We start from the raw sequence: 16,849 nt of genomic DNA on the forward strand, positions 1-16,849 counted from the left end.
ATATCTTAATTGTTTAAAACAAAATTCATATCAAGATTGTCAGCTTTACCCTAGATAGCCCATGAGTGTATTTGAAAAAAAAAATGAAAATCTTAGTACAGGTACTAGTATTAAAGCCAGAAATCACAAGTTTTTGCTCTCTTACAAGGATTCGGTGGGTTTTAGCTCAGTTACATGTACACTGGAACAGGAAAACATCCAGGTTCTGACAAAACCTTGACATGCAGGATTTACATTCAAAAACGCAAGTTCCTGTGCCTGTTTATCGTATGTTTGCTTGAGACTATACTTACATATATTTACATCCATTGAATATTTTCTTCTTTATTTCTTAAGAAAACCCATTGCGTTCATCACTGCATGAACTACATTGCAAATTTATTGATGTGGTTCAATGAAACGTACAAAGATGTCATCATTAACACAATAATTAATACTTTTAATCCTACTTAAAATGATAATTTAAACAGATATAAATATAAACAATAAAATGTCTTTCTTTGTTATATTGCAAATATATATATATATAATTATATTTACGCGGGTTATGTATTTTTTTCTGCAACAGCTGCTTCCGTTCATTCCAGTAATAACAAACAAAGAAAGCATTTTATTGTTTAAATATATGTCACTAAATTGCTGCCTACCTAGTTTTTTTTTAAGCTGTAGTAAGTGACCGGTTGTCATATTGTAAAATGAATTTTTTTTTCTCAAAAATAGAAATTATAACGCATTTAATCTTGCATCAAATTCTATTCAGTGTATATCACAGAAAAATAATGTTAACAAACATTGTCAATTTGATATACTAGTAAATGTTTTTTTTTTTTGGCGAACATACAAAATGATCACAATTTTATCACAGTTTAGAAAAGTTTCAACAAATTAAAACATTACAAAATGTATTACTTAAAACATATATCTGTAAAAAGAAATTGTATATATGTATATAACATTAACAAATAGATGTTGTATAAAAGAATGTACTCATGTACTGAGTAATACAAAACCTTAAAGTTTTGTTCACAGAACTTTTAGAAAAAATAAATTTACACAAAAAAGATAAAAAGAGTACTGTATATTGGTTCCTCTAAATACTGATTAAAAATGTATATCACAAATAGTTTGTTGAAATAAATATAACCTAGAACAATTACTAGTAATTCTTGAATGTGTACCCGATTGAAGCTCCAATTTTCATATAACATGATCTACGTATGCAAATGTCTTCAAATGCAAATTGTTTAAATCTAGGCAAAAATATTTCTAGAGAACCCAGCTGAAAAGTTCAGAAATATTGTGATCTAAAACGACTGAAAGTTAACAAACTTGGCATTGCTTAACAAGAGACCTAAATACTAACGTTAATATTAAGTCCCTGACTTAACCTGGTACTAGTAGTTCTTGATGCGAATTCCCGATTCCTGCAGGTCTGTATACATGGCGTTGTTTCTTTGTTCCTTGCAATTGGGTTGGGTTAGAATCACAAAACCATTTGTAGAATGAGCGATGTTGTAAATTCTTGATTACACTTGCCTTTGACAACCTTCTTTGTTCCAAGGAGTTAGAAATCCTAAAATCACACAAAAAGTTGATTTGAGAATCAAATTTTATAGTTAATACATGCACATCTTTCTTGCTTTTTCACATTCCAGAAAGGAAACTAGAGGTACTGTGGCAATGAGCTCACTAAATAATACCCCCGCCCAACATAAATATAATGGCAGTATCCATGTTTTGCTCTGGAAAATCCAAAATATACGTCAGATCAAAAGTAAAATAGGAGGTGCACAATGGCAATATGTAATAAAGATACTGTGAAAGTTTCATTAAATTTCCTTTAGTGGTATGAGAGGAGTTGCGGATAAGAGATAACAGACGGACGGACATAACGATTACTATTTACCCTCCCGTTTTTCAAGCGAGGGGTATAATGAATTGTATGTACCTTTACATGAAATGATATTTTATACATATTTAAAGTTTTGTTGTAATTTACATACTAATGATGGAGTTTCCAGTACAAAGGGCAGCAGCCCAAAAGTACATGAGTAGAAAGATCAGTCCCCAAACAAGCATCCAGTTCCTCATCAGCCAGCCCTGCAGCCACTTCTCAAATCGCTGAAACATGTATTTCAACAGCAGATGTAAGACTGCAAGCACTGCCACATACCCCGACATCTCCATTGCCATCTGTTAAAAAATTAAATTTGAATAGTTGGTTTTATGAAAATGTGCTAAATTATATTTCTAAGAAACAAGACTTAAGAGTTCTAAATAAAAACGTTCTTGAATAAAGCTAATGCAGTTACCTCACAATTTCAAGCTTATCATTTATTAGGTAGTGTACGGCTTATTATTTTTCAATGTTTTTAACTCAAAATTGTAAACTTGCTAGGGTACTTTAAAGTTTGAACAATGAATAGGCCTAGAAAATGTTTACCATTGCCACTTCCTCGTCTCCTGGACAGGGAGCTGGTCTCTCCATAACATTTAGATATATTTTCACCTCATCCCAGTATGATAGCTCTGGTTCTTTGCTGTGTATAAATATTTGAAAGAATAAATAACCACACATGTATGAACAAGTCAAGTTGTCTACTGTATGCATGCATTAAGAAAAAGATAATTATGTATACAAAGACGAGTGGCAAAGAGTGAATTATCAGTACTGTTCCATCTATTAAATTCACATTCTCCGGTGTCTAATAACTTTTCATCATATTCACTGGCGACAAGGGCTCTAAAAATCTACATTTTAAAAACTGAGAAAGTGGGAATGACCCGAATTTTACCGACTTAAATTATCATTTAAAGTGTACTTAATATTCTCGAAACAAGATTACATCTTACCAGTAGAAATACTCCTGGTGGTTGAAAAAGACAATAATGGTGAGAATCAACAATAACAGAGTGATATACTGCTTCTTATTCATCTTGAATTTTGACAAATGCCGCCAACTCAACTTACGTTGTCAAGACAGTATGGCGCATGCGTAGCATTGCTTTCTTGGAATCTATTTTAAGAACGACATATATCAGGAAACGAATTTTAATGCCTTAAATTTTTTTAAAATAAGATATCTAATATCATTGTTTAGTAATATTTTTAATGTAAAATTATTAGGAAAGATAATTGAACCATTTATGGTATATAAGTATGTTGGCCACCTCTTCAGAGAAATCCTACGTCAACAAATGCGATTGTGACGTCATATTTTCAAAGTCCGAACCAAAATAAAAAAAAGTAATAAACCTACAAAGTATTTGTACTATAGGCCTACTTATTTATCGAAGCACATTTCAATTTGTTAATTTTAATATAACGTTATCGCGACATTAAATTACATGTATGAATATAGAGTATGTTAAGACTAATTAGTTGATGAAAAAAAATAATATTGACTTTTTTTTGTAAATAACACAAATTAAGTTTTCAATAAAAAAAAACATTTACATTATTTAAAATGAAAAATGGAATTAACAAACAGCCTAAAGCTCAAATTAAATGTCCTTTGAAACAACACAGATCGTGAGCAGAGCAGACAGAACCTTTAAGACATTAGAGGTGGATCATCTGTCATGAAGAATTGAGCATCCCCTGTTGATTGGTGTGTCACACACCTTGTATGCTCCTTGTCATGATCGGGCAAAAACCCGTAAATAATTTAGTGCAACAATGACCTAACTTATTATTTAAGTTGAATGATATTGTGTGCAACGATTCGATTAATGCATGCGTGCAATAATTATTTGTCTCTTCAATTCTTTTTTATGCTTCATGTAATGGGAGATTCTGGGGATCATGTAGATGTAGTTTTTGTCCTGTCCTCCCGTCTCTCTGTCTGTTTAACCACAAAATCTTTAACCTTGCCCATATAACTTTTGATTGTTTGGAGCTAATTGGCTTAATATTTCATACATGTATTTCTTATGACAAGGTATTTCCTTTGACACCAACGTATATTACCTTTCGACCTTGAATTTAGAGTTTTGCCCACTTTTGCAAGAATTTACAAAATTCTTTGGGTCATAACGTTGAAAAGTAGGTCTATGGCTTTCATATTTCACATGTGTATTCATCGTGACAAGACCTGTCCATGTATATAAATATTTTGGACTTCTCTTTTGGGTTTCACAACTTTTAAAAAACTTTAACTTCTAAAAAATATTTTAACATTAGACTTTAATATATATATTTCACAGATGTATAAATTTGGAATAGTTGGTGCTGGATTTTTAATATTTCATAAAAAATTGAATACACAGGTGTACGGCTTTAATATGTGACAGGTGACCATTCCATGGATATAAATATTTTGGACCTTAATTGCCATTTTGAGTTTCACCAACTTTTTAAAAAAAACTTTAACCTTTTTAACATTTAGTAGTCATGACCTCATATTTCACAGTTGTATTCTTTGTGACAAGGCCTTTAAGTGGATACCAACACTTTTGACATTGAAGTTGACCTATTTAAAAAAACGCTGACCTTGACCATTACATTTAAACAGTTGGTGCCAGGACTTTGATATATCAAAGGTGCAGGTGTATATTTATTGAGGCAAGTCCTTTTTTTGTAAAACAACATTTTTAACTCCTTTAAATCGAAGATTCGGCTGTAGTCCATTTTTGTTTTCGCCCTGTTCGTCCATGTGTTTGTCTGTTTTTAATTAACTGTTCTTGACCTTACAGTTTGCTTAATATTTGCACCCGATCGCAAGAACAATTCACCACCAGCTGTCATACGGACTGAGGTATCAATGTTTCACAAAATTATCTTGTTATACCTGTATAAGGCAATATATCTTACAAATATACACAACATGCATAAAACATTACAATACTTAGTGTAAAGCAATTTTATTGAACAAAAAGGGTACAAGTAAACTCTTCCTCAAGTTTCTTGACGTATAACATGATTATATAACAATTTATGCCATAATTACACATAATTTAGTATGTTCACTCATGGTTTTATATTTGTTTTTAATAAATATAAATTGTTTTTAACAGTGCTGTGTCTCTATTTTCACTTCTTGGAGGTCGGTCTTGACGCTGGTCTACGTCCAGATCCAGGCTTGTCCTCGATGGCTCTTCGACTTCCGGGACGAAGGGAATTGTGGTCCAACCCTTGTGTATTGCTGTTGCTTGGGACAAGTTGTTGCTGAAATACATGTATCAATCACAAAATAAAAAGTTGACTAAATTGAAACTGAGGTAATTCATTAACTTGAACTAGTCATAAAGAAATGCTACAGTATATTGTTCATTTTGATCTCTCCCTCTCTCTCTCATTTAGTAAATTTCCGTCTGATTTCTTTTCTTTTTTTTTTCATGTCAATCACTGGACATGTTACTAACCCTTTCATTATAACGTCTTTCGTAGTACGCCATATCGTCTTCTCCTGGTCTTCTCATCTGAGACACACGCTCTGTGATGTCATCAAACATTTCGTCATCTGGGTTTGTTAAACCTGTTAGAAAAGTCCAGCAACGGTACTTTAAGAATAAACTTAAGAAGGTTACAGAGGTGACTTATTGTACCTCTATTACTATCGTAATCTTCGTACTTTCGTAGCATGCAAAAGTTCAAACTACACGTGTATCAATGGAATCGAACGCCATCCTATATTATATTACAAAATGCTTCATGTTATATATATACATGTAGTTAATACATTGCAAAATTAGTTTTCGCTTGTTTTAGCTATATACAGATTACAGAATTCTTATTTCTTCAGCAAAATATATATAATATTATTTTTATATCCACTTTGTTTCTTTTCTAATATTATACCTTTGCCTTCTTTTTTCATTTGATGAGCTTTAATGGCTTGGACATTGGACCGCAAAAATGGGTTGTCATTAGATGTTATCGACTGCTCCAAAAAGCCTTTGTTTGGTGCACCTAAAAATATATATAAGAAATGGCGAAAAGGGGTGTTACCGGTAATAAAAGGCAAGTGAAAAAAATCACTTTTTAATGGATTCAACTTGTACTTCTATTCAGTTGGATATGCTCTTTTTCCTGAATCCCATATTTTTTTATAGGTATACAAAAAAATATACTATGAAGGTAAAAGATGAAGCTAGTACACTGCCAAGGAAGAGAAAAAAAAATGCTTGTATTTGTACAACTATATAGTTTATACCAATGCAGTATATATTATTTTTGGCTGCGGTGTTTTTCTTTGAAGTCAAGTTTTAGATATGGGCGGAGCCAGCCAAAACTGTGCCGTGTAAATAAATTATTGAACACCAAGGCGATTTCATCATTTTAATTTACATGTATATTGAATGAATTACATGGGCTTTGTAATATACAAATGCAAAATTTCTGCAAGTGAAATAAAAGTCTTTGCATAAATTCAGTACGTATATATTAATTTGATGATTTTAGATCTCTTCAAATATTCAATGTAACTAGAAATCAAATTCTTGACATGAATTCCAGACAGAAATATATTAAAATGTCATCTGTTGTAAAATGTTAGCTGTACTGCATCCACAAAAATTGACCCTTGTTTGGAATGCAGCTCTAAATATATAATGAAATGGGAAATGGGGTTTCAATAAAAGGCAAATCAAAATTTTTCTTCTTTGATATCCAAACTTTTTTATGAATTTAAATTGTACTTCTATTTGGATATTCCCTTTTTCCTGAATCCCCTAATTTTTTTAAACAAAGATGTATACAAAAAATATATATACCATAAAAGTAAATGATGATGCTATTACCACTGCCGATAAAGAGAGAAAAAAAACGTCTGTGTATCTCAACAAAATGACTATTTCAAAAATGCCAGTATACAGTACTGTACTTATTCAATATTTCACACAAATTAGCTATACAACCTACCCTTTCCGCTGGGATCTAATCGCTGATATCCGTCAGCCAATGAGGAGAACCCTGTTATCCCTCCCATGGCAGCGTAGGGTGTTGACTCCCCCACGGGGTGTCCCCTCGCCTCTCTCTCCTCGGCCGTCTCTACGATCATTTTATGGTCCTTTACGGGGGCCATACATCCGCAAGTGAAGGAACTCTTAAATCCTGCACATTTCGTGCAACCTCCTAATGAAAGAATAGAAATGGGGACTTAAAAAAAGAAAATTAAACAAAACAGGGATAACAGTTCGTCCATCAAGAGTATTTTCTAGAAAAATTCTTACTGCACAAAGTAAATACCTTTTTAAAGGAAAATTTATGACCGAGAATATATATTTCATAAACAATGTAATGGCCTAAGTATACTAGTATTAGGAGCACATAGGGTAAATCAACGAAACAAATTACATGTACTAGTATTTGAAAAATTTTAAGCAAATACTTAGGATTAAAACAAACACAAACCTGATTGATTCACGTGTAATCTACATTTTTTGTTCCAGATTATACATTCATGTACATATGTATTCTATGATTAAGTAAAGAAGTATCTACTGAAAATTGAACGTTTATCTAAAGGGGTGATACCAAATAAAAAAAAAGACCAACAAGTTTCCGCTCTTTACAAAGGCACATGGAGAAAGGGAGAGTTTGAATCTACTTTATACATAATATATCTGTGAACATTGATGAACACAAACAAGTAAAAGGATCATTATGCTTGTGAAAAGACGTCGCTCATCTTGAAAAGAAGCTATATCTGCTTTCGAAAACTTTTTTTAACATAAAAAAAACTTTTCAAATCCTAACGCTGGAACCATTTTATTACATATAGAAACATTTAATTTGATATTCCGGTCATATAATTATAAAAATTAATCCAACTGTTTCAACATTTCTTTGCCCGTTTTAAAGGACAAACATACACTATGGATAATAAGCAAAATTTCAAGCTAAAGTGCTCTGAAGTGAGCAGATAAAGCAAACAAAAGTGGAAATATTAAGGATCGAGTGAAAGAAAATCAAAATCATTTGGGTTATTGATAAACACAAGGTAAAATTCCGTGTCCTTTATTGTTAAAGATGAAACTGGAAAAGAAAAAATCACAACAAAAGTCAACTTGAAAATCACACACTACACATACAAACCTCCTGTCTGCGCTACAAAAACAAGTTGGCTTGTCATCGAAAAGAAAATGAAAAGATCCATGCAGAAACATGCAATTACTGGTAAGTGAAAAATGTGTCCATTCGAATTCATTTTCTAGAAATCTTCAAGGGCAGTATATGCGTAATTAATATATGTATATTTTTAAAATTTGAAGAACCGTTTGTGCATGTCTTACTGCGCTTGCAGAGGAATGGTTCGAATTCGAAATGTTCTTCTGACGTATGTTTGCACGTGCATCGGATGGGTTGACCCCCGTTCATGGGGATATAATTGTAGGACACACACTTGCACCCCTTCTGGCGACAAGGGAGGAGAATCGGTCTCTCTGTGGGTATGACCTCGAAGTCTGTCTTGTGCTGTTTGTACCTGCAGAAAATGGTTTGAATATTTTTGCATAGTTGATGGGAATGTGCAATACAGAGAAATTGTGGTAAAAAGTTGAAATAAATTTTATTCAGAAAAATACATGGTTTGAATGTTTTTTGAACAGTTTGTGATGGTGTGCAATATGGAAAACTGCAGAACAAACTTGATAGAAATTTTATTCAGATTAATGGGTTGAATAGTTTTTGAACAGCTTGTGATGGTGTGCTATACAGAGACACTGCAGAAGAAAGTAGATAAAATTTTATTCACACCTGTGTTTGCAGAAGCAGGGTGTTTCGGGTCCTACTAGTTTACAGTCCATTCCTGTTGGCCCAGTCCAAGCGGTATACAGACGGTTCTTCATTCTCTATGTAGATGACAAATTTTCCATGGTTGTGCAATTTTCTCAGGGTAAGATACGTTATCCATATATTTTTAAACTGATTAGTTCTTCGTTAGAAAGATGAGAAATATTTTAAAATAACAATGAAGAAGCTAGTTTTCACTTGATTTTAGTACGAGTCTTTGTTAAATTTTCTGTACAGAACGCAGCAGAAAGACTGCAAAGTTAAAGCGAATTTTAAAACAAATTTGAAAAAGAGTTAAAGAGAAATAGTCATAAAAATGTACCATCGGTAGGACTTTTTTCTTGTATTCCTCATACTGCTCTGGTGTGAATAGCTCTCCCCCATCGTCGTCACCCACAATCCTAAAAACCAGAAAAAGACAAAACAAAAACACTTTTATTTGGGAGGGGATGGATAGGAGTATATCACTCTTTTAGGTGAATGATCGAGAAGGTGCGATGGGGTGAGGAATTAATATGTGGCCAAAACATAAAGGTATGCTTGCTTTGCTTTAGCAATACACGCCAACAGCATCACAAGTCTTAAATACCCAAAACTGATTTAAGACATACTTTATATGTATATATCTCTGAAAAATACATGTAGTTTGACAGATTGTTATGGTATATACAAAAAAGTACGGAAAACCAAGTGGGACAGATCGATGACAGACAGTGAGACAGAGGGAAAGACAGACGGACGGACAGACAGAGAGGAAACGAACAGTCCCATCAGGTTTCACCGATAGGGGACTATAAATAACTATGTATATACCGAAGAAAAACATTTGTTTAATCGAATAATTAATTTATATTGAAGCAAGGATAAATTTAAGGACTGTGTACGATTTTAAATTGTGATTTTTCTGTAGCTGTGGGCCTTAATCTCCTCACCAAACATTTCCATCAAATAAATGATGTCAGCTTTGAATGTGGTCCAAATTTCAAGAGACATGTTTGTGGAAAACTTCATTACTCACAGCAAGGATCGTAAAAACTTTTTTTTTCTGAAAATCAATGCTATGCTCTAAGGATTGAAGCGGATATATACTTGATTAATGGCTTTAAATGACGGAGTCAGTCAAGTTTATTAAAACACATTTATATCAATGTTTTGAAACTAGTTTTAATGAATTTCATGCCTTAAATGTGCCTTAGAAGTATACAAAAACGAAAATTTGTGGATTACAAGTATTTCATGTTTGAAAATGTATGAAAAATATGCCAAATGCATATTAAAGACGTAATTATAAGTATTATTTAGAGTACGAGTTTCTTACTGTATCAGAGATACAGGGCGGGGCTTGAGGCGAGAGCGATAAGCCGGGCCCCGCCCTGTATCTCTGATACAGTAAGAAACGAGTATTCTAAATGACTTGTGACATGACCTTTCTAAGGACCTCACTAATTTACATGCGTATTTGGGTGTATACCTCCCAACCAATCAGATGATTTTCAGAAAGTTGATTTAGTATCCCATTTTAAGCATTCTCAACTGAAATGCAGAGCGAGATGGACGTGCAGGTATCTATCATTTTAAAATTATTTAAGAGATGCATAAATTAATTTGTTTTCCAAAAATTTTTATTTAGATTTGATTGCGCAGGGCTTTTTTTCTCTATGCAGCTCTTGCTGATCTTTTGATGACATTTTTTTTTAGTTTAAGCTATGATTTAATGCAAAACATTTTGATATATAAGAATCATGTGGGAATATTTTTGAAACAAAAATGCTTCGGGAGATCGTAGATTCTGAGAGAAATGTCCGACAATGTCCTCCACCGGTCGTCATACACAAAATTGAAATAAGCAGATGAAAGGAAAGGGGGTGGGGGTATTTTACTTCACGTTTTCATTAAAATGTAGAGTAACCAAACGGGGATACAACACTCACTGGTGCCCCATCCCACCTTTGAGTTTTTTTCTTTTTCGTTTAATTTTTTTTTCTAAACTTGTAAACATACGGTTTTTAATTCATCAACAAGTAACGAAATGACGCACATAGGTGTTGGTTGATTATAAATCTACCCCCAAGGAATAGTCAATACGATTTTCCGTTTTTTTTTTTTTGTTTTGTTTTTTTTTTTTTTTTTTGGTTTTTTTAGGGGGGGGGGTTCAAAGTAATAATTTGTGAACTGCCCCACTCCCTCCTTTCTAAAATTTTTGAATCCGACATTAATACCTTTACGTTGTAAAATTTTATTTTTAATTCACCTAAATTTTTGAGTAAATACGAACAGTTCTATGGCGAATTGAACGATTGGTATGTCTGTATACGGATACAGCTTTCCGTCATCGCTAAAAATAAACCGTACTGTATCGTTGATATTTTGCAGATACAGTACAGTTTCTGCTCATTTGCATAAGAAACGCCCACAAAAAGTGTTCTGTATCGCAGTTACAGTATGCTTGACTTCAAAGGAAAACTCGCCGGGTCATGTCACAATATACTTATACATATTAAGAAGAAAACAAAAACTTCAAAGAATCGAGATCTAGGACAACTTCCCCGTACTTATTTTTGTACTGTGTGAAAACATTCGGACATTTTAATTAAAAAAATTTAGTAAAATTAATGGCGGTTTTAGAGTTATCTTTCTTGTGAGAGAACACATCTGCAATCAGCTGAATTATCTAAAATGAAGATAAATAAGATCATTGTAATAAAAAAAGGGAGAAACCTACCTTGAGTACTCTAAATACTCGTCTACTGCTTTTGCATTTGCCCCGTCAAACTTGAGTTTAAACTGCTGTTCCCCCATTTGTAAGCTTCTAGTCGTCCGCCATTAAAGTTGTTTTCATTAACGACGGATTATACTTTTCTTATCGATTTTCACTGTGGGCGTCAGTTTAAATTTAAACTGTGATACATTTAGGCGTTTCCTCTTGTATTTGTTGCATGAAATTTAAATGTCAACGTACTTTGGTTAGTATTAATTACGAATCTGAAATTCACAGCAAACATACAGATATCGATGCTGCATACGTAGCCTATGGTTTGTGGGATATTAGTGAGTGCATATTTAATATAATGATTTAGAAGATATGTCTTGTAGTTGAATATCGAATTTATTTCACGAATTGGACAGTTTTTTTTAAAATATTTTCACTCTTGCGAATACTGGATTCTAGATCTGAAATTTCATAGAACCCTTAATTTACAAACATAGATACCCAGCAGATTCCAGTAAATGTTCTACCAAGCATCTCTCTTTACTCCTCACTAAAATATTAACAACGTAAGGAGTATTGTGCAACAATATGTTCGAGAAATGGTCTAAGTCATGCCGATTTGGATACTCAAATTGATATTAAAAAGATGACAGAGTTTCTGATTGCCAATTTCCAAGTCGTTTTTTTTTTTAAAATCCAGGTCTTCTTACAATTTGTTTGAATTTCCGTGGGTACCAATTGCGTCCCGTTATTAGCAGGCCTTATTCAGAATCATACATGAGAAGAAAACACTTTCTGTGGCCTTCAATTCGACATTTAGATTATCGACGACGTACTATCAATTAACAACAGTTATTTCCATACATATGTAGACACAATGTATCCAAGTGAGCTTAAAATAAAGATACCACAGAGTTTGAACATCTGTTTCATATTTGGATATTTTACCAGAAAGGACATCAACGGTAATCTAAAAACAAAGCTTTAGTATGGTAAATGTGATGAATAAATAACTTTCTAATTGTAAATTTCCCTTACAACAATATACCCTTACCACATGCATATGGGCTGTATATCTCTCAGTTAATTTGAAATGCAAGAGCATGCTCTTTTTACATGTATGAAAATTTCTTAAACGAGGTAAGTTATTGACATACAAATTGATGAAACAAGAATATCAACAGTTTCATTTAAATTATGATTTCGTAAGTTGTATGGCTGAAAAATGACTTTGTCAGCAAATACAACATATCATTAAGTAAATTGCTGACTGACTTTTTTCATACAAATCATTAGTCCATTATTTACACACTGAATTGTGGACGGTTTTTCCGTTATTTTCCGATCATGACTTGAAGCATACGGCGGGTGTGTCCAGTCGACAGGGGATGCTCACTCCTCCATGACACCTGACCCAACCTCTGGTGATTTAGAGGTCCCTGTTTGCTCTGATTTGTATTGTTAGAATGGCCTTTTGAACTTGAAAATATTGTTTATTATCTCAAATCATCATATATTTCAAAATCTTTAAATCTTAAAATGTCAGGGATCTACAGTAATTATGGGACGTGGAGACTGGCTCTTAGGACGAGACCGTATAAACAGAGGTCCCGTGTCGCAGTAGTTTCTGGCACAAAAAAGATCCCTAAATTCTCAATGGCCCTGAGTGCCGAGTATAGGACAAAATTTGCAGCTCTCCACAGGCAATAGCAAGTGGTGGTATCTCCATATGAGTGAAAAATTCTCGAGAGGGACGTTAAACTAAAACGCCAGGGAGTATTTCTTACAGCACTTTTTGTGAAATCATGAAAAGTTGAGAGTTTGGCAACACATATGCTCTTTATTCACACTGTGGATTAATTATATCACTTTGATTTTCCCAACACACTGCGACAAGATATAATATTTATTTGATTAATAAAACAATTCTACAGTATTTCACTCGTGAAACCGTGGAATTTACTTGAAGTTAAAATGAGGGAATCATATCAAAAATCAAATAACTCATCATGGTTTTAATTGACAAATAACAATACTGTTACATGAAATATAAAGTTAACGAACATTAAAAGTACATTTATTTACACATCTTTTTTGACAAACAATATTAATTACAAGGCCTTTATAGTGTATACACATCTCTGAAAAAAGGCATTTGAAACCTTGTCTTTATTTGTGAAACTAAATTCTGCTACTTACACTCTTATACATTATGATAACCTAAATGAAACTACAATGTACCTCTCTTTTTGTTGTTATATTACTTTTAATAAGATAGGAGTTTTCTGTAATTAAACACATTAAATCAATCCGTTTCAAAGATATAAAAAAAAATTTAAAACAAAAATTGACAGATTTATTTTCCCCACCCCACATATTTAAATAACAGATACGGTTTAAAAATCAAGCTTACTTTCAAGTTGTAAATTTTGAATCTACCAGGGGGAGGTAAATGTTGTAAATTTTGATTTTCCTCCCCTAGTAAATTCAAAATTTACAACTTGATAGAAGTACATATGTAAGTAAACGTGAGGTTATTCAAGTTGAAAATTTGAATAATTTGAACGTAAAAAACATGATATATATCATTTATATCTACAATCTTATATCTCTATTTTTTTTTTAGCTCACACATATATAGCTTTAACAAAAAACAACCCCCCCCCAAAAAAAAAACAAAAAAAAAAAAAAAAAAAAAACATGAGGCCTGTGGGCCATAAAATCACCTATATGTTATGAGTAACTAATGTCTATAACCACCATTGCCTCAATGGGAACTTTTTTACATGACTTTATGATATATCCTATCCATGCAGTGCATCTCTCATCAGTTCAGAAGTAAACTTCAGGGGTAAACTATAGACAAGTACACTTAAAGTAAAACCAACTTGAACTTTCCCTTGGCTTCAATTGATATAAAGTTTTAATTTTTGTAGAGAACTACCTCCTCATTATAATCTAGATTTCTAAAAGATTCAAGCTCCGGTGGCCATACAGCCGATTGGGGGTAGCACCTGACTAGATAAAATTCAGGGGACAGATGTTTTCCAGCCCTGTTACAACCAGCATCCAAAATGAGAAAAGTGCTATCAAATAAAGTGTACAGTTACCAGTAATTCATCCTTGCCTTACGAAAAGAATACAGTGTAAACAAATTGATCACATAATGTATGGTATATTTCAATTTTTCTCTTTAGTTCAGGTATAATGCCTAATCACTCTGACTGCATACATATAAGAATAGCAGATATAACAACTCTTTACATAGTGTGCAGTGGTCAGATGGGTGTGATCCATCATCATGGCATTCATCAAATGGGTGTGAAGCCATTGCCAGAATGATAATCTCTTTCGGCTCCTTCAGCATTAATCCCCTCTGTATTTCGATTTCCTTCATGCTGGACGGTCAGATAGTAAGGATCCTGAGACTGACAGCTAGCTGTATGATCATTAGAAAACAACTAAATAATACAGTGAAACTTTTATAATCTGGATATTGTGTACATGGTTTCTGAAAAACGTTTTATGTAAACTTTAAGTCAAATTCAATAAATTAAAGTGTTGTCTTATCCGAAGAGTTGTCTAATCCGGTCAATTTCTTTGGAACCAGTCAGTGATGTTTGGATGATAAGTTTCAGTGGAGTTGAGTTTTCAGTGAGTTTTGCTTTATTTTCTTTTTCATATACCAATGTCCCATTATTACTCATAGTTTATGTCACCCCGTTGGTAAAATACACAAGAATATGCTCTACATCCAAAAAAATTTCTAAAACAAGGGAAGCTGCTGACAAACAAGTTGATGAAACAAGAAAATCCACAGCCTCGTTTGATGTCATCATTTTTAACCGTAAACTTAATAGTCAATACAATGACAATGATCTTCTCAGCAAATACATGAAGTCTGACATTTTTCATAAATATTGTTATTAAATATTATTCATACGTTATACATTGTTTTTGGATTCTTCCTATTTCCGGGTTATGACAAGAAGCAATCTGTGGATATTTCAAGTCGGCAGAAGATACTCTTCTATGACACTTGCTCCCATTTCTGATGTTTTTAGAGGTTTGTGTTTGTTCTGCGCCCAATTTATATTAGTTTTAAGACCTTGAATTTGACCTTTAGCTCCATATTTCATCAGGGAGAGGGCTAAAATAGGCTTTGCCTGAGGCCTGATCCCATTCACTTTATGTGAATAAAATTTTGTTTAAATAAAAAAAAAATATTTCATCCTAATGACTGTTATCTCAGTGGCTAAATTCAGCACCTTTAAATGTGAGATCGTTTTGTTTTAGTGTTCTCAACAGGTAATATAGAATTACCTAGTAATTTGTAAATTTTTCGAAAAATTCTTTTTGAGTTTCAAGAGTTACCTCGCCTTTTTTCCCACCGTAGACGCAAAAATAGAACTGCGAAGAGAATGGCTAAAAAGCTGGTAATACTTATTCCAACAATTAGCAAAATCTGCATCAAGGACCTAAAATATAGAGAAAACAACCTTTAATAGTTGTTCTTAGTTTGACTTCGATTCCATTAAACTTAAAAATATTATATAAATACACTTTTTATTCAGTACCTGTAATGAATCCATATCAAATCTATAAATAACAGTTGTCATCTCCTTTAATCGTGAAAATAAAAGCATCATATTCGCCCAACTTACAAGTCTGAAGAATCATCGTTGGTTTGTTCCTTGTTCAGAAATTCTCGGCAGATTTTACAGTCTGTAGGATTCGGACATTCCGTTGGTAAAGAATATTCTGGAAATATTTCATTCATCTGATTAAATATTAGGCCACTTGATTGGGTTCGACGTCCGACCTTGTTGGAAAATGAAGAAAAATGAAAATTAGTAAATGGATAATAAATATCTACATCCTAATAAATATCTATGAAACTTACCGCCAAAAGAATCAAGTAAAACATTTATTGAAATAAAATCTTTAATTTGTTGCAATAATTATTAAACTTAACAACGGTGATTTACAAACTATTCATTACACAAATATTTTCCTGTACCATTTTATCTATCGAATGAAGCATATGGAGAAATCAGTGTTCAAAATCATAAGTCCATAAAACAATACAAAATAGGAACATTGCAAACACGGATCTCCAAAACATCAGAGGTGGGATCAGGCCCCATGGAGGAGGAAATATCAGACAATGAAAAGGTTTTTCAACATCCTAATTGTACTCACGCCAAATAACTAAAATAATACAATTATATGTCTGTGTTAAGCTAGTGTCGAGTCTTAATTATTTTCAATTAAGACTTCTTATCTCAAAGAACATTATTTGCAAAATTCAGAGATTTGTTTTCAAATTGTCATGTACGTGTATACAGTGTGCATGTTATTGTATTCTGTCATAAACAATTCCTTTCTTACTTATTACTTACCAG

The 16,849-nt window shown here is 32.8% G+C and overlaps 3 protein-coding genes across 3 annotated transcripts; all 3 read right to left on the reverse strand.

Annotated features, from left to right (window-relative positions):
* Nucleotides 1–623: 623 nt before the first annotated feature.
* On the reverse strand, nt 624–2,972 carry LOC134257426 (uncharacterized). The gene is made up of 4 exons (XM_062740048.1): nt 2,854–2,972; nt 2,444–2,540; nt 2,004–2,193; nt 624–1,573 (listed from the first exon to the last, which is right to left on the reverse strand). The coding sequence occupies exons 1-4, from the start codon at nt 2,934–2,936 to the stop codon at nt 1,527–1,529; spliced, it is 417 nt and encodes a 138-aa protein (XP_062596032.1). The 5' UTR covers nt 2,937–2,972; the 3' UTR covers nt 624–1,526.
* Nucleotides 2,973–4,896: 1,924 nt separating this feature from the next.
* On the reverse strand, nt 4,897–11,631 carry LOC134257436 (protein FAM221A-like). Its single transcript, XM_062740058.1, has 8 exons — nt 11,457–11,631; nt 9,057–9,135; nt 8,699–8,793; nt 8,236–8,426; nt 6,863–7,075; nt 5,801–5,911; nt 5,365–5,477; nt 4,897–5,167 (listed from the first exon to the last, which is right to left on the reverse strand). The coding sequence occupies exons 1-8, from the start codon at nt 11,531–11,533 to the stop codon at nt 5,033–5,035; spliced, it is 1,014 nt and encodes a 337-aa protein (XP_062596042.1). The 5' UTR covers nt 11,534–11,631; the 3' UTR covers nt 4,897–5,032.
* Nucleotides 11,632–14,754: 3,123 nt separating this feature from the next.
* Nucleotides 14,755–16,261, reverse strand: LOC134257447 (uncharacterized). The gene is made up of 3 exons (XM_062740069.1): nt 16,109–16,261; nt 15,819–15,922; nt 14,755–14,883 (listed from the first exon to the last, which is right to left on the reverse strand). Exons 1-3 carry the CDS (start codon nt 16,222–16,224, stop codon nt 14,756–14,758), a joined length of 348 nt encoding a protein of 115 aa, XP_062596053.1. The 5' UTR covers nt 16,225–16,261; the 3' UTR covers nt 14,755.
* Between the last annotated feature and the right edge of the window lie 588 nt (nt 16,262–16,849).

This window comes from Saccostrea cucullata, unplaced genomic scaffold (assembly GCF_032062105.1).
Source record: "Saccostrea cucullata isolate Sc308-1 unplaced genomic scaffold, CSIRO_AGI_Scuc_v1 ctg514, whole genome shotgun sequence".
NCBI classification, from domain to species: Eukaryota; Metazoa; Mollusca; class Bivalvia; order Ostreida; family Ostreidae; genus Saccostrea; species Saccostrea cuccullata.

What these genes read in the sequence shown, in the direction of transcription:
- LOC134257426 (XM_062740048.1), bottom strand. Translation starts at nt 2,936, where the DNA reads ATGAATAAGAAGCAGTATATCACTCTGTTATTGTTGATTCTCACCATT. An exon ending in GAGACGAGGAAGTGGCAATG is followed by an intron (nt 2,194 to 2,443) that starts GTAAACATTTTC and finishes ATTTTTTAACAG; the next exon opens with ATGGCAATGGAGATGTCGGG. An exon ending in TACTGGAAACTCCATCATTA is followed by an intron (nt 1,574 to 2,003) that starts GTATGTAAATTA and finishes GTGTGATTTTAG; the next exon opens with GATTTCTAACTCCTTGGAAC.
- LOC134257436 (XM_062740058.1), bottom strand. Translation starts at nt 11,533, where the DNA reads ATGGGGGAACAGCAGTTTAAACTCAAGTTTGACGGGGCAAATGCAAAA. An exon ending in AATGAAAAAAGAAGGCAAAG is followed by an intron (nt 5,478 to 5,800) that starts GTATAATATTAG and finishes CTTTTCTAACAG; the next exon opens with GTTTAACAAACCCAGATGAC. An exon ending in AAAGACGTTATAATGAAAGG is followed by an intron (nt 5,168 to 5,364) that starts GTTAGTAACATG and finishes CATGTATTTCAG; the next exon opens with CAACAACTTGTCCCAAGCAA.
- LOC134257447 (XM_062740069.1), bottom strand. Translation starts at nt 16,224, where the DNA reads ATGAATGAAATATTTCCAGAATATTCTTTACCAACGGAATGTCCGAAT. An exon ending in AACGATGATTCTTCAGACTT is followed by an intron (nt 15,923 to 16,108) that starts GTAAGTTGGGCG and finishes TCTATATTTTAG; the next exon opens with GTCCTTGATGCAGATTTTGC. An exon ending in ACGGTGGGAAAAAAGGCGAG is followed by an intron (nt 14,884 to 15,818) that starts GTAACTCTTGAA and finishes ATGATCATACAG; the next exon opens with CTAGCTGTCAGTCTCAGGAT.